General features: G+C 53.9%; 1 protein-coding gene across 2 annotated transcripts; it reads left to right on the forward strand.

The window, feature by feature from the left end:
• Positions 1-26684, forward strand: MMP28 (matrix metallopeptidase 28). Of its 2 annotated transcripts, XM_002719072.6 has the most exons (8): positions 4-309; positions 15780-15859; positions 16029-16216; positions 21097-21321; positions 23542-23790; positions 24888-25037; positions 25325-25492; positions 26022-26684. In XM_002719072.6, exons 1-8 carry the CDS (start codon positions 199-201, stop codon positions 26414-26416), a joined length of 1566 nt encoding a protein of 521 aa, XP_002719118.3. In that variant the 5' UTR covers positions 4-198; the 3' UTR covers positions 26417-26684. The 2 variants fall into 2 exon arrangements, with proteins under 2 accessions (XP_017204558.3, XP_002719118.3); XM_017349069.4 differs by lacking the exon at positions 21097-21321 and having other exon boundaries at positions 1-309.
• Positions 26685-26995: the final 311 nt, after the last annotated feature.

Raw genomic sequence — 26995 nt, forward strand, 5'->3', positions numbered from 1 at the left:
CCGCCTCCCTCCCTAGGTCCTCTGGCCGCCGGGCCGGCGGGCAGCCACTGCCCAGGCTGGACGACCTCGCGCCGGCTGCCGGCGAAGGGCTGCGCAGGAGCCACCCGCGAGCCCCAGGACTGCCCCTCTCCGCGCGGGGGCGGTGCCGACCTGGCGCATCCCGGGGATCCCGCGCTCCGCTGCAGGGGCGGCGGCGGGATGCGGTCGCGCGTGGGCCTCCTGCTGCACGCCCTGCCGCTGCTGCTGTGGGGCGGCCTGGACGCGGAGCCCGTGGGGCGCGTAGGCCGGGAGCTGCGCCAGGAGGCGGAGGTACGGGGGCTGGGGCCGGCGGGCCGGGGTCCGCGCGCTGGAGCCGCACTGGCACTTCGCGGTCGTGTCACGCGGCCGGGTCGTCTGAGGGGACATTTCACGTTCCTCTGGCTTCACACACGGGGCCGGGGCAGCGCGGACCCGAGCCTGGGACGGGACCACACCGGCGCGCGGTTCCAAAGTGAGGGCCGGGGGCTAGGGCGGGGAAGCAGCCAGACGGGAGGGACTGGCAGAGCGGAGAAGAAGCCTCACCCAGGGTGGCACGGGGCCGCCGCGCCTCGCAGCCTAGGCTGGAGCGACTCGCCCTTCGTGCTACGGGATGCCCCCGGCCGTGCGGTGCCTGGGCGGCCACTGCTGGCGGCGGGCAGCGGAGCAAGCTGTGTAAACTGCCCAGGGCCAGTCTGTAAAGTGGATCGAGTCCTACGCTGGCCGGGGGCCCCTCGGGGCTGAGCTGGAGAAGAGGGGGCGGCGAGGTGGAGGTGAACCTTAAAGAGCTCGCGTTTGGTTCTCCAACTTGGGACTGCACTGCACCTGGGGAACTTTGCGTGCGGGAGGGCTGCGGACCGACGTGGGGCGACGGTTTTCTAGAGAAAGGTGATAGCAATAACACAACACCGTCATTTCTGCCTTCCCTCAAAGCAGTAGCCATCTCTGCGCTCTCCTCTGAGTAGAACCGTGTCTTTTCTGTTCCGAGAGGGGCTACTATGCATGAGTTCTCCATCTGCGAGCGAGCGCAGCGCGCTACCCGGAGGCTTCTGTCCCTCTGAGCGCATCAGCCCTGCCCGTGAAGGAGTGCCAGGGAAGGCTTCCCGGGAGCTCCCCTCCTCCCAGCCTCTAGCGGGGCGCGCTGACTTGGGGAAGCCTTCAGCATGGCGCACGCCCTCCGCTCTCTGAATTGCGGGTCCTTCCTGACGCCGGCTCTCGCCGCCTCTGGGGAGTGCTTGGCGGTGACCCTGCTTCAACCAGGGGATCCTGTCTCCAGCGCCCCTTCCAAGTGCTCTGTGCTGTCCGTTTGTGCGTATTCAGGGAGTCACTTTTGTTTCTCTGAATTTAGTCTCTTACAAAATCTAGCCCAGAGGCCTCCCGGCCCCAGGGGAAGGCCGGGTCTACCACGCCAAGGCTTGCTAAGAGTCGCACCCCGCCTCCTCCCAAGTTCAGGTCCAGGGCAGTCCTTGGCAAGGGAACAGAGACAGTATCTCAGCTGCCCATGCCTGCACTGGCCCCAGATGGAGAGAATTTCACCGTGGGGTGTGCTTGGGAAACTTAATATCTAACAGACCGAGGCTCTCAGTCTATTTAACATAAATTGAGGGAAGGGGATTTTTAACTCTCAGAGCAAGAAACATTTTTAAAGCATAAAAACTCGAAATGCACAATGAGTGTGGTCTGTGTATGCCTGTGTGTAAGCATACATATGTGCCCATACACACATACATGCAATCAGAGGTGTGGCCACACCTGCCTGCAGTCCCGGGTAAATCATTCACCCTCCAGGAGCCTCACTTTTTTTCTCTGTGCAGTGGGAGTTAATAATGTCTATTCCACAATGTTGTGGGGTTTCATTGAAATAATATACATAAAGTGCACACAGCACAGTATCTGATACATAGAAAGCAGTCCATAAAAGGAAATGAATTTCAGTCTTCTTATTGCAGTTATTGTCTTTCTAAAATTTTGACTTACTCATTTTATTTGAGAGACAGAGATACAGGGACAGATAAAAAGCCAGACAGAGAGGGCTCCCATCCATTGGGTCACCTGCTGCCTCCCAGGACGAGATTTAGCAGGAACGTGGAGTCAGAGATGGAGCTGGGACTTGAACCCACACATCCTAATATAGGTACAGGCATCCCGAAAAACATCTTAACTGCCTGCCCAAAGCCCACCCCCTGTTGGTGTTACTATTATCTTTACTGTTATTTTATAGAACAGAACTTCAGATTAAAGTTTGGGCTTGGAGACTAGCTCTCCCAAAACAATAACACAGGACAAAATATGTAAGGCAACTATTTTCAGCATTGGACAGCAGACAGCACAAAGCTGCAATTCCTAGCAGATGGTGTTGCAGTTACTATGGCTACATCACAAATTACCCAAAAACTGAGTGTTGTAAAATGACCATTTACTAAGTTCACAGATACTATGGGTCATAATCACACATAAGGCACAGCAGGGCAGCCTGTCTGTGCTCTGAAGAGTCTGCTACTGGCACCCTCTGAAGGCTGTTGACTCACATGTCTGTCAACTGATGCTGGCTGTCAGCTGGGGGCCCCAGGTCTCCTCCTAGTCCCAGCCCTGTGGTCTCTCTGGGGGACTTGTACAGGCTTCCTAGCATGGCAGCCGGGTCCTGAAGATGCGTGTTCAAAGAGAGAGAAAGTTGTATCTTTTATTTCACTGAGGCTTGGAAGTCACATAGCATCACGTTGGCTCTACTCCATTGGCTAGGGTAGTCACAAGTCCTACCCAGGTTCCAGGGAGGAAACGTGGACAGTTAGTGGGAGGAATGTTGAAGTCACCTTGTAAGAAGAGCACAGGAATAGGAGATACCATTGTGGGCATTTGGGAAACACTGTCCTCCACAGAAGGGAGAGCCAGGCAGTAAGCCCCACCATTACCCCAGCTCTTGGCTCCGACTGCAGTGCAGGGAGCCAGACCCCAAGCAGAGCACAGTGGTCCTGCTAAGCTGAGGTGGCCGAGCTCAGAGTTCAGGACAGTTGAAGCAGCTGGGGTCTGTGGAGCAGCGGATCCCAGTAGAGTAAGCCACACTGAAAGGGACCCTCTGCAAGGCCTTGCCTGAGGACCGTGCAGGTAAATGTAGTTGAAACTATGCAGGACGTAGCGAGAGAGCAGCTGCTGTGTGACTGGGATCAGAAGAGTCTAGAAGTTGAGCGGTTCTGGTCTGCCACCTGAGGCACCCATCGGAAACAGCAGCAATGCCTTGCTTTAGGAGTGAGGACTGAGAGTGGAGAGACCTCCTCTAACAAAGCTTAGAAGTAGGTAAAGGTGAAATACATTTCCTGTTGTCATAATTTCCTTAAAAGAAGACTACCTAAAGCAAACTAATGACCTTGTAAGTTGGACTTTATAACATGCATGCAGGTTATGACAATAGCACAGAGATGGGCAGGCAGGTAAATGGAATTGTGCTGGTGTAAATGAGTAGATTTGTGACTTGGATGTGTCAGGTGTGAAGTAGGAAGTGGGAGTGTAAAGGATTGGTCCAATATGAACTCTAGTGGACCAGGGTAGGTTAAAGGAGTGACACAACGAAAAACTGAGAACCAAGCCTTGACAGGATCTGCTGATGAATGTCTATACATTAGCATATCCTGAAAATTACAAATAAATGGCATCATAGAGTACGTGGTCTTTTATGGCTGGGTAGTTGGAGGTTTTTCTTTTTTTTTTAAGATTTATTTATTTGAAAGACAGAATTACATAGAGAGAAGGAGAAACAGGGAGATCTTCCATCTACTAGTTCACTCCCTAAATGACCACGACGACCAGGGCCTGGAGCTCCATCTGGGTCTCCCACGTAGTGGCAGGGACCCAGGCACTTACACCATCTTCTGCTGCTTTCTCGGGTGCATTAGCAGGGAGCTGCATCAGAGGTGCAGCAGCCAGGACATGAAAGGGCAACCGTACAGGATGCTGGCATCTCAGGCAGCGGCCCCGTAGTTGGAGATTTTAACACCCCTCTCCCGATGATGAATAGAGTGAATAAACCAAAAAAGAGGAGGAGAAGGAGGAGAGGGAAGGGGGAGAAAGAAATCAGTAAGGATGTGGAAGACTTGAACAATATTGTTAACCATCTTTGCTTGATTGCTAGTGGTAGAAAACTAAACTGGAAAACCCCAAAATACACATTCTTTCCAAGTGCCTGTGAATCATGTGTCAAAATAGACTATATTCTGGACCATAAAATAAATCTCAATAACATTTCCAAAACTGTAGTCTTGCAGATTGTGTTCTGAGACCAAAAAAGAACCAAGTTAGACATCAATCACAATAAGATATGTAGCAAAGCCCCAAATATTTGGGAATACCACACTTCATTTTAATAATACACTTCTAAGTTACCCATGGGTAAATGAAATCACAGGGAAATTAGATAACATTTTAAACTTAGTAATAATGAGAACATAACTTTTATATCAACATTGATGTGATGCAGCTAAAGCAGTCTTTAGAATGAAGTTTTTACAGCTTTAAATGCCTGTGGTAGAAAAGAAGATTTTAGATCAATGATCTAGGGTTCCACTGTAAGAAGCTAGAAAAAGAACAGATAACACTCAAAGCACATGGCGGGACAGAAATTATAAAAACCAGCCACGGATGGTAGGCTGGGCCCTTCACTTCTCTGGGCTGCAGTTTCTCTTCTGTAAAATAAGGGTAGCTAAATTTTATTTGTATTTATTTATTTGAAAGAGTTATGATGGAGAGGAGACAGAGAGATCTTCCATCAGCTGGTTCATTCCCCAGATGACCACAACAGCCAGGGCTGGGCCAGGCTACAGCAGGAGTCTGGAGCTTTATGTGGGTGTCCCATGTGGGTGGCAGAAGCCCAGACACTTTAGCCATCTTCTATTGGTTTTCCCAGGCAATTAGCAGGGAGCTAGATAAGAAGTGGAGCAGCCGGGGCATGAACCTGTGCCCCTATGAGATTATGGCATCACAGGTGTGGCTATACCTGCTATGCCGCAATACTAGCCCCTAAATCTCTCAAATGGCTTCTGAGGTTCTCCCTAGCTCCTAGCTGTAACATCATTTGTGTTTCTATGCCCGTGCTTCTGTGTCCATGTGGAGAGAAGGGAGTATATATATATATCATAGGTCTTCTGTGTGTCCATGTCTGTCCATCTGGATGTGTCTCTGTATGTTTCCCAATACCCTGTGTGCATGCAAAGTAATAAACTCAAGGGCTTTTCAGAGTGGGCTTTGCCTGGGAGGAGACGTACTGCTTACAAAGCTTTATTATGAACAAGTTCATTGTTGCCCACTTAGGGAAACTAGAGCTGCTCCCAACACAAGGACGTAGGAAGAGCCCATGCTGCTGAGCTGCCACATCGCAAGTTCATGAATGATATTATCATCCTGGCCCCTCTCCCTTTCCCAGCCAGGCCCTGTCCTGAGCTTGGGCGACAGACTGTCCCAGGAGATCTGTCCACCATTTGCTTCGCTTGCACCTTCTTTAGAACAACCGGGACCTGCCTTCCACTCAGTGGGCCATCCCTTCCCGCACAGCTGCTTCCAGTGTGCTGGTACAACCATCTGCTGGACAGCTGCTTCTCCAGGGAGACGCTGGGGCTTCCATGGAGCATCTGCCCCTGGATGCAGCGTCTGTTTCTCATGCCCCAGACTCATTCATTCATCTGACTTTATTTGTGAGTCAGAAACCCAGAAGCCTGGGCGTGGGAGCCACTCCCAGGAACTCAGCTCTGTGACTCATGGGGACTGGGTGAATGCAAGTGCAGAAGAGGCTCCGCGGGGTCCAAGAGGAACACAAGTGGATGGAACAGCTTTTGTCAAGCCAGTTTGAAAATGAAGAAACCTCTCTGGGTAGTGGAAGCAAGAACACAGCAGGGGAGGACAGCTGGCCAACTTTCTCCCCAACCCCAACCTTGGTTAGGGCAGCGTTCTGTGTCCTGCACTCAGCTCCACAAGCCTCGTGGGCACCATGAATCCATTCAGTTGTGGTTATTTGGCGTTAGGAGAGAGAGAGTTCAAGATGGGATCCAGGCAGATCGTGATTCCCATCTTGCTTAAGAACAGGAAAGGAAAGAAGTAGAGGAGATTATAGTAAAAAGTATCTCAGTTACACCTAAACAGAACCCTGTGAATATGAGACTAAGGACAAAGCAAAGAGAAAAGGAGTCAGGCAGAAGGAAGAAGACTTTGCCCAAATAGAAGGACATAGCTGCTGCATCCTGGAAGCAGGTGTTTCTCTCTGTCTCTCTTTTTAAAATTGTTAATTATTTTATTTATTTGAAAGCAGACAGAAGATGAAAGAGACACAGACAGAGATCTGCCTTCTACTGGTTCACTCCCCAAATGTCCACAGCAACCAGGGCTTGACCAGGTCAAAGCTGGGAGCCCGGGACTCAAGTCACTCCTACTTGGGTGACAGGAACCCAATTACTTGAGCCATGACCTGCTGGCTCCCAGGGTGAGTAGTAGCAGGAAGCTGGATCAGAAGCAAGCCAGATCTTGAACCCAAGAACTCTGATATGTGATGTGAGCATCTTAATTGCACCAAATTCCTCCCCAGTTTTTGTTTGTTTGTTTGTTTTAAAAACATGTTTTAAGAACTGCATTGTGGCACAGTGGGTCACACTGTCATCCCATATGGGCGCCAATTTGAGTCCCAGCTGCTCCACTTCTCACCCAGCTCCCTGCTGATGCACCTGGGGAAACAGCAGAAAGTGGCCCAAGTACAGGGGCCCCTTCAACCCACTTTGGAGACCTGGATGGAGTCCAGACTCCCGACTTCAGCCAGGGCATTGCTTCCATTTGAGGAGTGAACCAGCAAATGGGAGATATCTCTGTCTCTCTCTGACTCTCACTCTCTCTGCATTTCCAATAAATAAATCTTTTTAAAAAAGAAAAGAATGAGCTTCAGTCTTGTTGAATACCTGTGGCCCTTCAGTGTGATGGGAGACATGATCCCAGCCTCTGTCTGAAAGCCAGAGTCCGTGGCTGAGCAGCTTCTTGCAGAGAACACAGGAGAAATCCAGCTGGAAACGCCCCAGGCTGGCCTTTTTCTCAGTTGAGATTCAGCTCCCAGTGGAGAGAGCAACTTGACCTCTACTCCTGCATTTTTAAGTCTAAATCGCTCGTGTAAATGTGAAATGAAACATCCTGGGATGGATGTCAGGGAGTTCAGGTTCAAGTATTGGTTCTATCACTTTAACAAGACACTGCACTCTCCTGAGATGTAGTTTGTTCATCTTTAAAATGAATATAATACTCCTGTCCTGTTTATGTTCTCACAAGGTGATTGGGAGGTTCAAAGAAAGTGTGATACCTGTAAGAGCTCTACAGTTGTGAGGGGCTTATTGTGCTCCTGAGTTCCGGGAAACATTTTTAGCTATAAAACATGGCAAGGCAGAATGCCAGCTGTCATCCCTTGCGTTTTGACTTGGCTAATAATGCTAACGATATCCTTGAATGGTAAGCACCATCTCACAGTCACTATGGAAAGGCTAAAATCAAAGTGAAATATGAGTGGACTATATCACAGGTAAAGCAATTTTTTGATTTTTTTTAATTTTTAAAGAAGTTTATTTATTTAAAAGGCAGAGTGGCAGAGAGAGAGAGAGAAGGAGAGAGAGAGAGAGAGAGGGATAACTTCCGTCCTGTGGTTCACTCCCCAAATGCCCGCATCAGCTGGGGCTGAGCCAGGCAAAAGCCAACAGCCAGGAGCTGAATCTGGATCTCCCATGTGGGCATCAGGGACCCAATTCTTGAGCCATCACCTGGTGCCTCTAGGGGTGTGCATTAGCAGGAAGCCAGAATTACAAGTGGAGCCAGGACTCAAACCCAAGCACTCTGATATGGGATGTGGGCAACCCAGTGACTAAACTGCGATGTAAAATTCCCGCCCCTCAATTCATGTGTGCAGCTGAAGTTCTTTGATGTGGAGCATGTCTGGGAAGATGAGTCCCAGGCTCACCTATCTAAAGTCCCTTCCTTTTCAGCAGTAAAGCTCTGTGACTCTAGAGGTAAAAACCTTTGGAATGGGACAAAAAAATGCTTTCCCAAAGTGTCTTCATACTGTATTTTTATGATGCTCTTGTTTAAGTGGTAGAACAGCATTCTTTCCCCCATTTTATCCTTCAGGGCACAGACAAGTAATTTTTTTTTTTTTTTGACAGGCAGAGTGGACAGTGAAAGAGACAGAGAGAAAGGTCTTCCTTTTTCCGTTGGTTCACCCCCCAATGGCCGCTGCAGCTGGCACACCATGCCAATCTTCAGCCAGGAGCCAGGTCTTTCTCCTGGTCTCCCATGCGGGTGCAGGGCCCAAGGACTTGGGCCATCCTCCACTGCACTCCCGGGCCACAGTAGAGAGCTGGACTGGAAGAGGAGCAACCGGGACAGAATCCTGTGCCCTGTTTGGGACTAGAACCCGGTGTGCCAGCGCCGCAGGTGGAGGATTAGCCTATTGAGCTGCAGCGCTGGCCACAAGTTAAGTAATTTTGTCTGAGTTCACATACTAGTCAGCTGCAGAAGCAAAGACAGAAGTGAGCCAGTTGGAGTCCTGGCTGCTCCACTTCCAGTCCAGCTCCTTGCTAATGCACCTAGGAAAGCAACAAATGATGGCCCAAGTATCTGGGCCCCTGCTACACAAAAGGGAAGCTGGGATAGAGTTCCTGGCTTATGGCTTCAACCTGGCCCAGACCTGGCTGTTAGAGTCATTTGGAGAGTGAACTAGCAGATGGGAAGATCTCTCTCTCTCTCTCTCTCTCTCTCTCTTTCTCTTCCTCTCTCTCTCCCTTTCAAATAAATAAACCTTAAAAACAAATAATAGCTAGAACTGGAATATATATCAGAGCTCTAATACAAACTCTTCATTTTAAGGAAGAGAAAGCTGAGGCCCAGAGAGGCACAGGGCTTGCCTGAGACAAATCATTGGCAGCACCACCAAGAATAAAACTAAGGACTCGGTGCGCCATGTCTCTGCCCTTCCGTTCCAGTGGCTTGGAGTTTTCGACTCAGGCCTAGGACTAATTTTGCTGCACCTTCTTACTAATCTTGCCCTGCTCAGAAATGGCCAGAATTTCCCTTCGCCTCGGGCACTAAATGAGCTGGGCCCTGCACACCCTCCCAACAAGTCAGGACAGGTGCAGGACTAGAACCTGCAGAGCTGGGCTTCCACCCAGCTGCCTGGGTCCTGGGAGAACTGTGTGCATTTTACCCAGATACCACACCGACACCCTGGAACATTTTAAAGAGGTGACTCCCATGGGCTGGTGCCGTGGTGCAGTGGGTTATAGCCCCAGCCTGCAGCACCTGCATCCCATATGAGTGCCGGTTCGTGTTTTGGCTGCTCCACTTCCGATCCAGTTTCCTGTTGATGGCCTGAGAAAGCAGTAGAAGATGGCCTAGTGCTTGAGCCCCTGCACCTGTGTAGGAGATCTGGAAGAAGTTCCTGGCTCCTGGCTTTGGCCTGGCCCAGCCCTGGCCATTGCGGCCATTTGGGGAGTGAACCAGCGAATGGAAGACTTCTTTTTCTCTCTCCCTGTCTCTGCCTCTCTCTGTAACTCTGTCTTTCAAACAAATAAAATCTTAAAAGAAAAAGAGGTGACTCCCCAGAACAGCGGCCTCAGCGCTAGCAGAGTGGCTGAGGCACGGTGGCACAGTGATGAGGCCAGCCACCCAAGGGGCACAGCCCTCCGGCTTCCCCTCCATTATGCCCCAACCATGGGCTCCCCAGGAGAGAGGAAGGTAGAAGAACCCATGAGAGAAAGCTGGGTGCCTGAACTTCAAGGCTGGACCAGGCACTGCCCCTGTGGAGTGGGGCAGAGGTGACCCCAGGTGGAGCTCAGAAAGCCCTAAAGGAAACACAGGACGAACCCCTGAGGAAACGGAAGACTAGAAGAGAGGTGACTCCTGCAAGGGGTTAGTGGGTGAGCTGGGATGAGAACTGGACCTCCTCCTGCCAGTCCGGAATCTTCTCCCAGGGGTCTGCCCACAGCCTCCCCCCTACACCGCACACACCCTTGCTCCCTGTCTTCTATGGAGCAGGGCATTTCTCTGGTTTGCAGGGGAAACTGAGGCAGGGCCAGGGGTGCTCACCAGGAGCAGAGGGAGTCTGCCCCTGCCCCCTCCTCACTGGGGGATTCGAATCTGCCTCCACTCAGGGATCTCAGCAAGGAGCCTGTTCCTGTATGGAATTTGAAAACTTAAAATACATACGTCTAAGCATGAACCAGGTATAAGGGAGTCCATAGATCCTGATAATCCCGGTTATAATGACTTCAGTGCTTTTTAGGAGATGTTTGCTCATTCTTTTGTGCCCTGCTGGTGTGCTGAACACGTGCTTGTTCTGCTGCCTGCGACCTGAACTCTGCCACGGAGCCCCAGAGTCGACTCAGGGAGAAAGGCCCAGAGCTTCCCCTCCACCCCTGTTCTGCCCTCCACCCAAGCTTGCCTGCCAGAGTACCAGGCTCAGCCGCCCAGCCCCCACCTCGCCTGCCCAGCCAGGAAACCGGAGACGCCGCCAGACCATTTCCTCTCCCTTCCCCCTCTGTCCAAGGCTTCAGAGTCCCAGAGCCAGAGCCAACTCCCTGATAAGGGCTGGGCGGGTTTGTGGGGCGAGGCACAAGGGAGTGCCAGCCACGCACTGTGACCAGTTCTCTCCCAGTCACTCACTCAGCAAAACTGCTTCTAAAGAGGCAGGAATCCCCTGGCCACCTTTAAAAAGCCCTCTGTCCGTCCTGGTCCTCGCCTGGGGACACGGAGGGGGCACCTGGCTGAGGTGGGGCAAGCCTGAGATCACAGAGGTGCCACTGCCTTGTTAAAGCAGTTCCCACCTTGCACATGGGTTGCGGTCCGGTGTCTGTCCTTAGTTTTCCTTCTGAGGAACCTCAACTAGATTAACTGTTTATTGGGCATTTACTTTGTGCCAGGCACTGTTACTTTATACTCGCAGAGTTTAAATAATTTGTCCCCAGTCACCAGCATAGTCAGGCTGGGAACAGTCTCAGGCTCAGACCTGGTATCCATGGTGTCACTCTAATCTGAACGCTAGTCACTTTCCTGGGGTGGGAAAGCAGTTAAGACTCTGCTTGCTGGTGCCGCGGCTCAATAGGCTAATCCTCCACCTAGCGGCGCCAGCACACCGGGTTCTAGTCCCGGTGGCTCTAGTCCCGGTCGGGGCGCCGGATTCTTTCCCGGTTGCCCCTCTTCCAGGCCAGCTCTCTGCTGTGGCCTGGGAAGGCAGTGGAGGATGGCCCAGGTGCTTGGGCCCTGCACCCCATGGGAGACCAGGAGAAGCACCTGGCTCCTGGCTCCTGCCATCGGATCAGCGCGGTGCGCCGGCCGCGGCAGCCATTGGAGGGTGAACCAACGGCAAAAGGAAGACCTTTCTCTCTGTCTCTCTCTCTCTCACTATCCACTCTGCCTGTAAAAAAAAAAAAAAAAAGACTCTGCTTGCGACACCTGCATCCCCTATCAGCGTTCCTGGGTTTGAGGTCTGGATCTGCCTTCCTGCTAATGCCTACCCTAGGACACAGCACGTGATGTCCCAAACACTTGGGCCCTGCCACCCATGTAGAAGACTTGAGTGGAGTTCCAGGCTCCTGGCTTTGGCTTGGCCCAGCCCTGGTGATTGTGGGCATTTGGGAAGTGAACCATTGGATGGAAGACCTCTGTCTTTCAAATAAAATTAATTAATTTTTTTCATTATACAAATAAAAAAATCTGTAAAAGAAAAAAATTTCTCTGATTAGGCCACTAAATCCCTTTGATTATAAATCAGATACTTCAAAAAGTATACTTTTTAAAAATATATTTATTTATTTATTTGAAAGGCAGAGTTACAGAGAGGCATAAGCAGAGAGAGAGAGGTCTTCCATCCACTGGTCCACTCCTCAAATGGCTGCAATGCCCAGAGCTGAGCTGATCCAAAGCCAGGAGCCAGGTCTGGTCTCCCATGCAGGTGCAGGGGCCCAAAGACTTGGGCCATCTTCTACTGCTTTCCCAGGCCATAGCAGAGAGCTGGATTGGAAGTGGAGCAGCCGGCACTGCAGGAGGGAGCATAGCCCACTACACCACAGCGCCTGCCCACCAAATAAAGCATACTTTTTAATAATACATTCTTATTTTTTCATTTACATTTCATTTGAAAGGCAGACAGATAGGTCTTCTGTCTGTTGGTTTACTCCTCAACTGTCTGCAACAGCCAAGCTGGACCAGGCCAAAGTCAGGAGCCAAGAACTCAATCCAGGCCCCCAACATGAGTGGCAGGGACCCAAGTCCTTGAGTCGTCTTCTGCCGCCTCCCAGAGTGCGCAGCAGCAGGAAGCTGGAATTGGAAGTAGGGCCAGGACTGGAAGCCAGGCACTCTGCTGTGGCTTAGCCACTGTTGCCAAATGTCCACTCCCAAAAGAATATATATGTTTAAAGGAGGAAAAAAAAGAAAACAATAGTGCTGATTTACAAAAAGTTAATGCAGGAAAAACAATAAATGGACTCGAGAGGGTTCTGTTGTCTAGAATGAGGGTTCCTGATGGAGGGGATTTACTGACAAGTGACAAGTGGAGGTCGCTGAAGACAGATGTAAATGAAATCCGTGAAGACCGAGGGGCTGGTTGATCCTGGCTCTGAGTGTCTGGTTTCAGTCTGAACTTGTGTCTTTTTCTTGAGGCAGCAGCTACAATTGAAATTATTTTGAGTTAAGAAATACAGCAAAGAAATGCAGAGGTAAGAGAGAATATGCATGACAGAAAATTATTTCTGCATAGGCAATATGACAGGGAGGAGTAAACATTAGGAGACTCTGTGTGACAATTAAGCAGGGGCAGGCATTAGCACAGGGGTTCAGCCCCACTTGGGACACCTGCATTCCATAATAGAGTGCCTAGAGTCTCAGCTCCTCTGCTTCCAATCCAGCTTCCTGTTAGGTTGCATCCTGGGAGGCAGTAGGGGATGGCTCGATTATCTGGGTTCCTGCCACCTAATATGAGAGCTCCAGGTGGAGTTCAAGGTTGCTCGCTTTGACCTGGGCCAGCCCTGGCTGTTGGAGGCATTTGGGGAATGAAGCAGTGGCTGAGAGATTTCTCTGTCTCTCATCTTTCAAATAGAATGAAAAATTAAAAAAAAAATAGAGAAAAATGAATGAAGTAGCTGAGGTGACTTTTTAAAATCTAAGGTGACACTCATGATGCTTTACCACTGGTGTGACAAGCAGGGAGCCAAGTGCATCATCTCTCCAAAGGGCAGGACTTGTGGGGAGTGAGGCTCTCTCTCCAGTGGCCTCAAAGGACTTAGTCACTGGAGAGGCCGGTGTTGTGGCACAGAGGGTCAAGCTGCCTGCAATGCCAGTATCCCACATGAATGCTGGTTGAGGCCCAGCTGCTATACTTCCAGTCCAGCTCTGCTAATGCGCCTGGGAAAGCAGCTGAAGATGGCCCAAGTGCTTGGGTCCCTTACACCCACATGGGAGACCTGGATGGTGTTCCAGGTTCCTGGCTTTGACCTGGCCCAGCCCTGGCTCTTGCAGCCATTTGAAGAGTGAACCAGAGGATGGAAGGTCTCTCTCTCTCTCTCTCTGTCTCTCTGAGTTTCTAACTCTGCCTTTCAAATACATAAAATAAATCTTAAAAAAAAGAAAAAGAACTTGTTCCCTGGGAAAGCAGCCATCCAGGGATGTGAGGCAGGCAGGGGTCAAAGGCCTCTGCACCGTGGGAGGGTCCTGAATTATCCTCATTTCCCCCGCACCTCGTCCAGACCATGACCGTGGATCAAGAGGCCGGTGTTGTGGCCCAGAGGCGCCAAGGCTCCAAGATTCCAGCTGCTTCCTTGAGCCCCAGGCTCATGCAGCCAGCGCCACTTAGACATCACCGCATTAATCTTATCCCCACCCCCCCATCTTGTTCCACCTCAGGCTTCCTCAGACAGTAAACGGTGCCACTTTCCAAGCCAAAGCCTTAGGAGCCATCCTGGATTCCTCTCTTTCTTCCATTCCTCAGAGTTAATCCAACAGCAAAACTAAAATAAATCTCTACTTCTTGTGCTGGCTGGCAGCCCTACCTCTCTCTCCGACTCCATCTCAAGCTTTGCTTCTTCACACTGGGCGCAGTTGTCCTCTGTGCTTTACACTGAAGCTCAGGGCTTTTGCATTTTCTGATCCCCTTCCCCCAGCTCGTCACATGTCTGGCTGCATCTCAGGTCAAATGTCAGCTCTAGGCACTGTGGCATAGCAGGTGAAGCCACTGCCTGCAGCGCAGGCATCCCATATGGGTGCTGGTTCAAGTCCCAGCTGCTCCACTTCTGATCCAGCTCTCTGCAGTGGCCTGGGGAAGCAGTAGAAGATGGCCCAAGTCTTTGGGCTCCTGCACCTCTGTGGGAGACCCAGAGGAGGCTTCTGGCTCCTAGCTTTAGATTGGTGTCCCTCAGGCCATTGTGGCCATTTGAGTAGTGAACCAGCGGATCAAAGATCAATCTCTCACTCTCTCTCTCTCTCTCTCTCTGCCTCTCCTTCTCTCTGTGTGTAATTCTGCCTTTCAAATAAATAAATGTCTTCAAAAAAAAAGATAGGGCAGTTCCCCGGGGGGTCCTCGCTGACTCTCCGGTAAAGTTTCTCCCCAGCTTATCCATCACGTCACATTCATTTCCTCACAACACCCATTTATCTGCTTCACGCACTTGTTCCCCGTGTCTCTCTATCCGTAGGGATGAAAGCTCCTTTAGGGATGTCTTATTTACCAGTGCACCTAGCAGACTATGTAGTACATTGCATGAATAAATAAATTATGAAAAAGGAAAGTTGTAAGTTTCTAATTTAAAGACTGCACCTCTGGGCGCAGGCATGTGGTACATTAATTAAGATGCCACTTGGGATTCCTGTCTCCCATACCTGTGTCTGGGTTGAGTCCCAGCTTCCCTTCCAATCCAGTTTCTTGTTAACATGACCCTAGGAGGCAGAGTGATGGCTTCAATAGCTGTGTCCCTGCCACCCCTGTGGGAGGCCTGCGTTGGGTTCCCAGCTCCTGGGCGTTTTGGAAATGAACCAGCAAATGGAAGCACTCGCTTGCTCTCTCTCTTGCTTGCTCTTAAGCAATACATCTCTAAAAAGTCAAGTTTTCATATCATTTGTACAGTTGAGGATAAGTACATTGGTTACTTGTAGAGCCTTAAACATACTTGCATTTTGAGGACACAGAATTGTTTAGGAAGAAGCCAGAACATGGGTTCGAGTGTGGCGCAGCCAACACCTGATCAGCTCCCGCTCAATCCTGGAAGGATTTCTAGAGAAGTGAGATGTTTCAGGAGCACACTGGCTATATAGGAATTGTGTCTCTACCAGAAGAGCTTGGTGTGGAGTCCCTCCCCTAGACAGGCATCACATTAAGTGCTTTACAAACACGATTGTGATTGGGCTTCAAAAGTCCTGTGCTGGAAGTCCTAACACCAAGGCCATTACGGCAGGCAGAGCAGTGACTTGCCAGCTGGATTTCAAACCACGCCAGCCTAACTCCCGATTCTGTACCTCTGTTGTCCGGCGTTACCCTGCTGGAGTTCCAGCAGTACCATGAGGGGAGGGGGAAGTCAGCAGCCGGAAAAGCTCAGTCACTCGCCTGAGATCCTCCAGCTGGTCAGACCGGAGTCCAGGTCTCACGTTAATCCGGGATGCTGCCTTGGTTTACACACTCTGTTGGGACAAGAGGTGGGGTCGGGCAGGATGCATGTGCCTGGGACCCTCGGAGCCACAGGGAGGGAGAAGAATGCTGTGGTCCCTGTCTCCCTTAGGCGTTCCTGGAGAAGTACGGATACCTTGACGCACAAGTCCCCAAAGCTCCCAGCTCTACTCGACTCAGCAATGCCATCAGGTAGGGCAGAGGGCTGTGGAGGGCTTGGGGGTGCTGGAGTGCAAAGCACCAACCATCCCCTCCCTCCAAGAAGGCTGGCAGCATTGCCCAGGAAGGCACCACGCCTCCCTGCCTCCATCCCTACACCCATCCTCCCTTTGTGGTCCTTTATCTCAATTCCTCCTGACAGAGAGTTCCAGTGGGTGTCCCAGCTGCCGGTCAGTGGCATGCTGGACCATGCCACCCTGCGCCAGATGACACGCCCCCGCTGTGGGGTCGCAGACACTGACAGTCACGCAGCCTGGACCGAGAGGATCAGTACCCTGTTTTCTGGACGTGGAGCCAAAATGAGCCGTAAGAAACGCTTTGCAAGGCAAGGTGAGCACCGTGAAAATCCTATGGCCACAAAAATGGCTCCGTCTGGGACCGGACACAGTCCCTGACCTCCCTTCCCTAGGAAGGGGAAGGGTGGGAAACAAGCTCTTGACTCGAGGACCAGAATTGTGAATGCAGACTTCTACTCAGAAATATACCTGCATTGATGAATTTTCACTGTACAAGTATGTTCTAGAATGAACCCCATCAAGCCCACTGATTTCCTTGATCCATTTTCTATGCAGTGAAGTTAAACTGTCGCCAACATTTTTCATGTACATTTTGCTGAGGTTATTGTCACCAGAATCAATTCTTTAAAAAAAAAAAGATTTATTCATTTGAAAGCAGAGTTACAGAGAGGCATAAGCAGAGAGAGAGGTCTTCTATCTGCTTGTTCACTCACCAGATGGCCACAACGGCCATAGCTTGGCCTATCCGAAGCCAGGAGCCAGGAACTTCTTCTGGGTCTCACACGCCGGTGCAGGGGCCCAAGAACTTGGGCCATCTTCTACTGCTTTCCCAGGCCATAGCAGAGAGCTGGATCAGAAGCAGAGTAGCCGGGACTCGAGGCACCCATATGGGATGCCGGCACTGCAGGCGGCAGCTTTACCTGCTACGCCACAGCGCCCATCAGATTCAATTCTAATTCCTGACAGTTACTCTATAGCGATGTGATCTGTCCATTGGCTTGATCTCATCTGCAGCACGTCGGTTAACAGTTTCAGTGGGATAGAATTCTCCTACTGTGCAATTTACCCATTTACAGTGGTTTTAAGCATATTTGTGGAATTGTGCAGCCATTACCACAATCTAATTCCAGACCATTTCATTACCCTGAAAAGAAACCCCATGCCCATTCATAGTCCCCCCACGCTCCCCTTGCCACCCCACTGGCAGCCACCAATCTTCGTGTCTCTGTGGCTCTGCCCATTCTGGGCACTTCATCACAGCGCACCTGGTGCACTACAGCTTCTGCTGTCACGGTTTTGCCTTTCATACCTCTGTTGTTTCCTCTCTTACCTGCTTTTGCCAAATCCCATATTCCAGGATTAAATGTACAGATCTAAGATGTTTCAAAATCTGATTTTTCTGCCCATTTTCCAGAAATAACAGTTTTACTGAAATTCTAGCATCTCCGTTGCTTTCGTTAGGTGTAATTTTCTCTGATTGGTTTTTGCCATGTTTGAGATTTCTAACAAGATGAGGTTTTTTGGTCAGGCTTTCACCTATGACTAATTTTACTGTGAGCACTTAGGCCATTGCCACGTATAATTTGCGTCGACTACGTTCACTGATAACATTCACTGTGGACAGGACAGAAGGCACACAGGGTGCTTCCTTTCTCAGCTCTTCCCTAAGGAGTGGAAGGCAGTTTCTTTCTGCTGTTGGAAGGGAGCTGTGTGCAGGCATCTGCCAATCTAGTTCCGCTGCGTCTACACATGAGCCACGCTGGGGCCCAGATCACGTGCCTGGTAAAGCAGACTCTGTGGTGGGGCCCCAGAGTGGGGTCAGCTTCTTCTGCCTCCCACTGTTTCTGGCCACAGAGAGCAAGAGTGAAGTCGGAGACAGGGAGGGCGCAAACTCAGGAGGAGCCTGCAGAACTGGGAGTGGGGTGGGAGCTGGGTGCAGCAGTGAAGATGCCACGTAAGACACCTGTGCCTGGCTTTGAGTCCCGGCTGCACTTCCAGCTCCGGCTTCCTGGATGCTCACTCTGGGAGGCAGCCAGTGATGGCTCACGTACTTGGGTCCCTGCCACCCACGTGGGAGACATGGACTGCGTTCAGGGCTTCTGGTTTCATCTTGGCCCGGCCCCTGCTCTTGTTAACATTTGGGGAATGAAACAGTGCGTGGAAGATGTCTCTAGGTCTCTGTCTCTCTGCCTTTCAAATAAATAAGATGAACTGAGAGAACAACCAGAGGCCCTGGGTTCAAGCCTCAGCAGCGTGACCCGGGCCACGGCCCTCTGCCCCCTCATCCGAGACACACGGCCTTTCAGGTTGCAAAGGAGGAAAGGTCCCTGGTTCCCACATGGTAGCCAGGGCTTGGAGAATGCACTGGCAAGGAGGGCAGCCCCACGAACAGTGTCGGCTGCGCACTTGGGGCCTGAGCTCTAGGCTGCTGCTTTCTGGTTAATCTCACCTTCTCAGGCCCTAGGGAACACACTTTTGGAGTCCATTGGTCACTACCCAGTTAGGAGCGCTGTTTTGGACAAAGGATAGCGGCAAATCAGTTGCCAGATAAAATACAGGCTAGCCAGTTCTATTTGGATTTCAGATGAATATTCACATGATACTGGGTGTTTTTTTTTTTTTTTTTTTTAAGTATCTATCTATTTATTGGAAAGGCAGAGAGACAGAGATCTCCCATCTGCTGGTTCACTCCCCAAATGCCTGTGACAGCCAGGGCTGGGCTAGGCTGAAGCCGGGAGCCAGGAGCTCCATCCACAATGGAAGAGGAGTGAGTGGCAGGGACCCACGCTGAGCATCAGCCTTGCCTTCCAGGGTGCACATTAGCAGGAAGCCTGCAATGGGAGGTGCAGGCATCCCACGCCGCATGCTAACTGCTGCTCCACACACACCCTCTGTGCCTTGGGTTTTCTAATTTGCTAAATCTAGCAGCCTCATTCCAGGCAGCTGCTTCTCCCAGTGCTAGCAGGTCTGATTATCCCCGCTGCTCCCTCACAGAGCTGGACGGGGTGGGGGCACATGGGTGTATTTGCAGTGGAAAAGGAAGAAGGGGATGGGTATTCACTGAACACTCACCGTGCACCATGCAGCTTCACTCTGCTACTGCATTTGAGCCTTGCACCTGACTATGGGGCAAACCTCATCAACCCCACCTTGCAAAGAAGGAAACTGGAGCTCCCAGTTTCCATAATTTTCACGTAAGTTTGCAGGTGGAGGTACTGGGATCCTGGCGCCCTGTTCTTTGCCCAGCGTCAGTTGCCTGCTGGAGGTCAGGACTCTAGGGTCCTTCCCAGCCAAAGCCTCATGCTCACCCCACCCCTTCCCCAGCTCCCTTTCCTTCCCTCTTCCCCCTTGGACTTTGGTGCAAGGGGGTTGGGTGGGGGACTGCAGTGCCAGGTGCTCCTGGCAGCTCTGCCCTACCATAGCAGTTCTGGAGCAGCCTGAAGTGGCCAGCCCTCTCCAGTGGGCCAGGCTGGAGGAAGGCATGGGGGAGGGGGTGGGATGCCCAGGCTGTTGGCCCCTGGCTAGTTCCTTCCTTCCTGGCAGGCAGGCAGGCGACCCCCTACCCAAGGAGAACAGTTCCGGTTCCTATTCATCCTCTCTTGTCCCCTACACACACACACACACACACACACACACACACACACAGTTTCTCTCCTAAGACTGGCCACTTTACTGGCTCACTCTGCCCTTCCCTGCCATGAAGGGAGGACCCCGCACTGCAAAACAGGCAGAAGGAGCTGCCTCACACTTTACTAGAGAATTACAGGATCTGGAGGGGAAGAGAGCGGGGGAGTCCGTCACCCACAGCAGGGTGTGAGCGCACGGTGTGCAGTGGAGACGCACGGTGTGAGCAGCAGAAGGGTCCTCGGTACAAAGCGGACCCCAGCTGGTGCCTCTGGACCGCAGGCCTTCCCACCGCCTTCCTCAGAATCAGTCTGCCTTCCCCGCCCCAGGGTTGGTCACTGGCTGGGAGGAGGTTGGGTGGCTGCCAGACCAAACAGGCCCCGGGAGGCAGCATTGCCTTGAATGGAGCTTGGATCCACCCCTCCCCTGCTGCAGGGGTGGGAGGGCCAGGGAGCCCTGCTCCTCTGCTCCCCGAGATGCCCCCCCCATCTGGAGAATTCTAGCTTGTGTGGAGCCCCTGCTGTGACCCGAAGGAGTGATGTTCTGACAGATTTATGGTCTCAGCAAATGTGCCTGTGTGCCCACGTGGTACAGTGGAAGGGGCACGCAGTCAGGGTCAGGGTCCAGCTCTGTGACGTGTGCATTCTGTGGCCGAGGGCAGGCCCCTCCCACCGCATGGCAGTCACCACTCTGGGCGAAAGGCCTGCCTCCCGCTGCGCAGCAGTGTCTGCTGGAGGTCTCTCGTGGGTTTATAGGGCTCAGAAACGAGAAACATGGGTGCTGGCCCTTCCAGCTCCCACCCCCACTCCTGGGTGTGTGGAGAACTGCATAGGGCCCACACTCAGCTGACCCTGGCCTGGGCCAAAAGGCCAGAGCCTCAGCCCTCAGGGAGGAGCTGCTGTTTGGGGTAAAGGGAGAGAAACTCCTAACAAAGCAGAGATGGAAAAATGTCTCTGGGTCAGGGACAAAACACACCCTTTGTTCTTGTTTGTCTACCTCAGGGCTCCGCCGGGTGCCTGAGGAAGGGAAGGGGAGGGCAGGACCTCACATAAATGGGTCTTGTGGTTTCTGGCCAGCTGTAGGGGGGTCAGGGGGACTGGACAGGCCACGGAGAGGCCTTCAGGAGGTGGCAGGAGGGGGCGGGGGTCCCAGCTCTGGGCTCTGAGGCCCCACTTCCCCTCTTTCCTGACACTGTGGGCAGGCACTTGAATCTGCTGCCAGCAAGAGGCTCAGAGCCGTTTGCAGGCTCAGCCTAGGCTGTGGGGAAGAATGAGACCCCAGCCCAGGGGGTTCACACAGACTCCCTCGGGGTGCCGGTGTTTCCTGGGGAAGCGTTGCCTCTCTTCCCTGAGACGGGGGCCTCCCCAGGCCAAACCACTAGATTGGGGACACCCTAGGGTAAGCCAATCCTCCAAGTCCAAGGGCTCCCTGCAGTGGGGACAGTGTCTCCCCAGTTGACAGGGGCCGCTGTCAGATCTCGGGCTCCCCATCACACTGGCTCCCTGGGGACCAGGCGCAGGCTCTGCAGCAGGTGTAACTGACAACTGACAGCAGCTTTCTGGGTGGCAGGCAACAGATGGTACAAGCAGCACCTCTCCTACCGCCTGGTGAACTGGCCCGAGCACCTGCCTGAGTCTGCCGTGCGAGGGGCTGTGCGTGCCGCCTTCCAGCTGTGGAGCAACGTCTCGGCACTGGAGTTCTGGGAGGCCCCAGCCACAGGCCCTGCGGACATCCGCCTCACCTTCTTCCAAGGGGACCACAACGATGGGCTGGGCAATGCCTTCGACGGCCCAGGTGCTGACACATGGCAGAAGGGAACACAACTAGGAGAGGTAGTCTTGGGGCAGCCTTGGCCAAGCCGCAGCCCTCTCCAGGGAAGCCCCATCTCCTCACCGGTCACATGGGAACAGTGGCCTCTGCGCTGTTAATGCCACATGTCTACAGGTGTAGTCAGATGAGGTTCTGCATAAAAGGGGCTCAGCAAACTCTAAAGAGTATTCTTTACTCTGGGAGAGTCTTCTGAGACCTCGTCATCCATACCCTGCCCCAGATAGGCCCATGTTCCTCTTGTTCTCCCGGAGTGGATTTCTGCAGACCTGAGCCTTAAGAGACATCCACTAAGCCCTCATTCCTGCCCTGCTCACTACCTCCACAGGGCAGGAGGCACTGTACTCCCGACAGCCACAGAAGTGCTACATAGACCTTCAAGTACCCACAGCCATGGGAAGTTCTGTTTGTCCCTAATATGCAGGCTCCTGGCTGTGATTTAACTGCCCTTCTGCCCAACACTGACCTTCAGGACCTGACTAGAAGCTACTTGTGCACCCCCCGGTCTCCTAAGGAAGAGAGGAAACCTGATCAGACCCCTGCAGGCTGAGGACTTGTGGCTGATCCTGTGCCCCTGGCTGGAAGACTGCCTACCTAGCCTATGCAGGGGGTCATGTGTGGGCTTCAGTGTGCTGAGTCCTCAACCAGGGTTTTTCCCAGGGGGCATGGTATGCCATGCCCTCCCATCCCCCTGCATGTGCCTGGCTGGAAGACTGCCACCTGCCAGCAGTCAGGATCACTCACAGGGACTTAAGCCCTTGTATGGCCTGGGACCTGAGCCCCCACCTCCCTTGCATTATCCTGCTTCCCACCAAGCCCACTTCCAGGCCCTGAGCTGGGCCGCAGTTTAGGACTGGGAGAACACTGGGTTGTAAGGATCCTCCTGGAGCACACACATGTCACCCTCCTCACCCAGGGTCCCCACAAGACAGGCTTAACATCTGTGTCAGAGCAGTTACTAAGCATTGCAATGGGCGTCAGGGCAGGGTACTCCCTAAGCAGCTCCCTGGTTTGGGATAGATGTGTTGTCTCTGAGCTTTGATCTGCTCCCCTCTTAAACCTGCCCATCTGTCTCCCAGTGAGAGCTAAACGGAGTGAACAGTGCTCAGGACAGCTCCAGGCATGCTGGGAATTACAGCAACTCCTCCCACACATGGCCCACTCTCTATGCCCCCATGAGCTTTTCCTTTAAAAAAAAAAAAAAAAAGTATTTGTTCTTACTTGAAAGGCAGAGAGATATCTTCCTTCTGAGGTTCTATCCCAAAATGCCTGCTACAGGTGGGACTGGCCAGGCGGAAGCCTGGGACCACAAACTCAGTCCTGTAGGTGGCAGGGACCCAAGTGCCCAAACCATCACCTGCTGCTTCCTGGGGTGCACATTAGCAGGAAGCTGACCCGGGACTTGAACCCTGGCACTCAGGTGTGAGATGCGGGCATCCCAAGTGGCATCGTAACTCCTGGGCCAGACACCTTCCCAAGGCTACTGTCCTTTCAGTGCCAGCTCCTGACCTCTGTCCGTCCCCACTGGCCTAGGCTCCAGAAAGGCCAGCATCATCACAGGGCAGTTTGTTGCTCCTGTGTCAGGGTCACCTGTCCCTGCGGAGAGTGAATTGTGAGGGGTACTGCCTGGAAACTGCACTTCTAGTAAGCTCCATGTGGGCATGCTAAATGCACAAGGGTCACGGGGGGTCCAGCCCAACTCCCTCTACTCACGCCTGTACAAGCAGGGCAGTGGGGGCCCACAGGGAAGCTCTGGGGCGGGGCGACAAGAGTACACTGACTTGTTACCAACCACACGGTCAAGTGCACTGTACTCTAGGTTTAGAGACTGATGAGCCCTCCCACACCACACACACCAAGCAACCGCGTGGACGGTGCCATCATTCTTCAGATCACATGGAGAGAGAAGCTCATTACCACCACACCCATTCTCAGTTCAGAAAGCTAACACACAGCTAAGCTGGCTGCCCGAGTCACACTGCTAGCAAGTAATAAAACCCAGGCCGCAGCCCGCCGCTAAATCATCTGCTCGCCTCCTCACGCTCCCGCTTCCACCAGACTTAGCCAGGAGGGAAACTGTCCCGCAGCAAGCGGCCCCTCACCCGGGTGCAAGAGGCTCGGCCTATGACAGGACTTGGGGGGCGTGGCGGGCCGGGGCTCCCCGCTGACCCTCTTCGCCGCCTGCAGGGGGCGCTCTGGCGCACGCCTTCCTGCCCCGCCGCGGCGAAGCGCACTTCGACCGGGACGAGCGATGGTCGCTGAGCCGCCGCCGCCGCGGGCGCAACCTGTTCGTGGTGCTGGCGCACGAGATCGGCCACACGCTCGGCCTCACGCACTCGCCGGCGCCGCGCGCGCTCATGGCGCCCTACTACAAGAGGCTGGGCCGCGACGCGCTGCTCAGCTGGGACGACGTGCTGGCCGTGCAGCGGCTGTATGGTGAGCCCCGCCACGGGTCCCAGCGCGGTGCCCCGGCCTCCCGGCCTTCACTACGGCGCCTCCGGTAGGATCCCCCGCCCTAAGGGCACCGGTCCTTCCCAGTCCTCAAGCCCTGGCTCTCAACTGAAGAACCAGACTCCTGCCCCCTGCTCGCCATCAACCCCAACCGACGCCTGCGCACAGCCCCACCCCCTCGCATTCCCACCTTGAATTCCTGCCTAAGCCCCGCCTCCTCAGCCCCTCTTCACGTCACACCCTCCCAGACCCAGAGGGTCCCACCTCTCCCCCCATCTCAGCCCTCAAAGCCCTCACTCCTTCCCCCAGCCCACTTTTCTCTCCCAATCTTTCCGCACGGCGCTGCTGCCCACTCCCCCGCCCCGCCCCCAGTCCACTGGGAGCAGGCCAGGCCGGGTGCATCAGCCGGGGCTACTGGCCCGGGCCCTGCCTCAGCCCCTTGCTGTCTCCCTCAGAGAGCCAGCCGCAGAGCCACGAGGGTTCAAGTTCCCTCCCAGCACAAACTAGCAGTTGCTCTTGGGTAAAGCACTGGAACCCTGCTTACCTTGCGGGGCTGTTGTGCCAGTGGGTCGGAACACGCCTTGTAGCCTGCGAACCCCACACAATGCAACAGCAACAGCAGCTGTGCCCTGAGCATCTGCCTCGGGCCGGCCACCTAACCTAGCCACTGGGCACCTTTGTGGGCAGGCCAGGAGAGTGGGGCTCGGAGGAGGTCCCTCCACTGCGCAGCTGCGGACTGGAACTCTGGAGATGGGGCCGAGCCTAAACTTGTTTGAGCTCTGCCTCACTTCTCTCCGGAGTGAGGGCTGGTGATGGGATTACCGTAATTGCTGGGGGCCCGGAATGCCCCCCTCGGGCCACCTGTGCTGCTCAGGACTCAGGGAGGAGGCAGACCCTCTGCCCTTCCTACTTCCTAACCCTTGCTGGCTTCCTCTGTCCAGGTTGGAGATTCCTGGGTTTAAGGACAGCTCTCCTGCCCTGCCCCTGGATTAGGTCATCGTGAAAGGGACCCTCAGGGAGGTCCTGAGCCCTCAACACACCTCCACCTGTGTTCTCTTCCTCTTCCCTCTGCCCCCATAAAGGCAAGCCCCTGGGGCGCTCAGTGGCCACCCAGCTCCCTGGGAAAGTGTTCACGGACTTTGAAGCCTGGGACCCCCACAGTTCCCAGCGCAGGCGCCCGGAAGCCCCGAGTCCAATTTACTGCCACTCTTCCTTCGATGCCATCACTGTAGGTGAGATGGTCCTACCCGTGCCTTGCTTCTTTCCACCCTCCTCCCCAGCTCGTCCAGGGCTCTCCAGAGCTGGAGCACAGGGTGTGTGTGTTTACTAGATTCAGAAATCCCAAGCCCAAGTGTTTTGTGGGAAAGCAGGGCTCCCTCCGGCACGTGTTCCCTCCCACCCTGTGCCCACCACCTGCTCTGCTTGTCAGCTCGGGTAGCCTGGGGTAGGACAGCTCCTTGCCTGGGAAGACCCCAGGAGGCTGCTGGTCGGTCCCCGACTCTCTCTTGTCTCCGGGCAGACGGGCAACAGCAGCTGTACGTTTTTAAAGGGAGCCACTTCTGGGAGGTGGCAGCAGACGGCAATGTCTCAGAGCCCCGCCCACTCCGGGACAGGTGGGCCGGGCTGCCCCCCGACATCGAGGCTGCTGCGGTGTCGCTGGAGGATGGAGACTTCTATTTCTTCAAAGGTACCAACCCTGGGGCAGCTGAGAACACCAAGGGGGAGGTGCCCTGCCCAAGGTCAAAGGAGGACAGCTTTTGGAGCTTGCACTTCTCAAACAGGGGGGAAAAATGCTTCAGGCTTGGGGAAAGAGGATTAAAAAGGAGAGTGCCTGAAGAGCGCGCAGTGTATTGGATGCTTGGTAATACCTTAGTAAATTGTATTCATTCAACCAAGACGGGTGCTTATATGAGGGACATAGCTGGCGGTGTGGGGGGCGCAGCCAGGAGCAAACCACCCCAGCCCTGAAACATTGATCGGGGTAACGGTAGTGGAGACAGCGAGCCGCCCCTCCTGGTTTTTCATTCCTCGAGCAGGAAGAGGGCCCTGGCTGTCCCTGGGGATGGATAGGTCCCTTCAGCGCTGCCTGCCCTCTGCTGACACCTGTTGGAAGTGCAGGCCATGACAGCCTTTCCCCTACTGCCCTCTCCTTGGCCTCCAACTTAAGGTAGCAGAGGTGGGTGGAGGACTCACGCCCCTCTCCTGATGCCCCACAGGGAGTCGGTGCTGGAGATTCCGGGGCCCCAGGCCGGTGTGGGGTTCCGCACAGCTGTGCCGGGCAGGGGGCCTGCCCCGCCACCCCGACGCGGCCCTCTTCTTCCCTCCTCTGCGCCGCCTTGTGCTCTTCAAGGGCGCCCGCTACTACGTGCTGGCCCCAGGGGGGCTGCAGATGGAGCCCTACTACCCCCGCGGCCTGCAGGACTGGGGCGGGGTCCCCGAGGAGGTCAGCGGTGCCCTGCCGAGGCCCGACGGCTCCATCATCTTCTTCAGAGACGACCGCTACTGGAGCCTGGACCAGGCCAAACTGCGGGTCACCACCTCGGGCCGCTGGGCCACTGAGCTGCCCTGGATGGGTTGCTGGCACGCCAACTCGGGGGGCACCCTGTTCTGAAGGCACCGCCCCCATGAACTCTTGGTGCCCTCAGGGCCCATTCATTTTCCCTGCCCAGGGGCAGGACCTGTACGGGGAAAGCCCAGGTGGAGGTTTGCATTTGTTCCCTGGAGAGTGGGCCACTGTCGTGTTCCCACCGCACAGCTCCATCTGCGAGGCAGCAGCACCGAGGTCCAGCCGTGGAGGATGGAAACGCGGCTGAGAGTTGGAGGCTGTTTTGCAAGACTGTCCCCTTCTCTCGGGGCCTCCTGGCTCTGTTCTTTGGAAACTGTGTGTCTCATTTCGTCAGAGGCCTCACCTCCAGGGAGCCGGGAGGTCGAAGGACAAGGGTCTCCAACCTCAGAGGCCCCTGGGGCTGACGCATGGGGCCCAGGAGTCACGGAGCCCGAGGGAGGCTGATGCAGCCTCTGGCTTTTTGTCTGGGGCTGGAATAAAGAGACGCCCCCAGCTGGTGGCCCTGCAGGCAGGAAAGAGCGGTCCTGGGAACAGATTGTCCGCGGCTTCCAGTGACAGTGAGTGTGTGCAGACGCAGGGAGTGCGGCCAGCCAGCTGTGTGTGTGCAGTTGTGATGGGGGACAG

The sequence above is a fragment of the Oryctolagus cuniculus genome, chromosome 17 (genome assembly GCF_051225735.1).
Source record: "Oryctolagus cuniculus isolate XC-2025 breed Fujian yellow rabbit chromosome 17, ASM5122573v1, whole genome shotgun sequence".
In the NCBI taxonomy this organism is placed as follows: domain Eukaryota; kingdom Metazoa; phylum Chordata; class Mammalia; order Lagomorpha; family Leporidae; genus Oryctolagus; species Oryctolagus cuniculus.

Excerpts from the sequence above, each read along its gene's own strand:
- MMP28 (XM_002719072.6), top strand. The coding sequence starts at position 199 with ATGCGGTCGCGCGTGGGCCTCCTGCTGCACGCCCTGCCGCTGCTGCTG. Across the intron at positions 21,322-23,541 it reads CAATGCCTTCGACGGCCCAG|GGGGCGCTCTGGCGCACGCC; the intron begins GTGCTGACACAT and ends CGCCGCCTGCAG. Across the intron at positions 25,038-25,324 it reads CTTCGATGCCATCACTGTAG|ACGGGCAACAGCAGCTGTAC; the intron begins GTGAGATGGTCC and ends GTCTCCGGGCAG.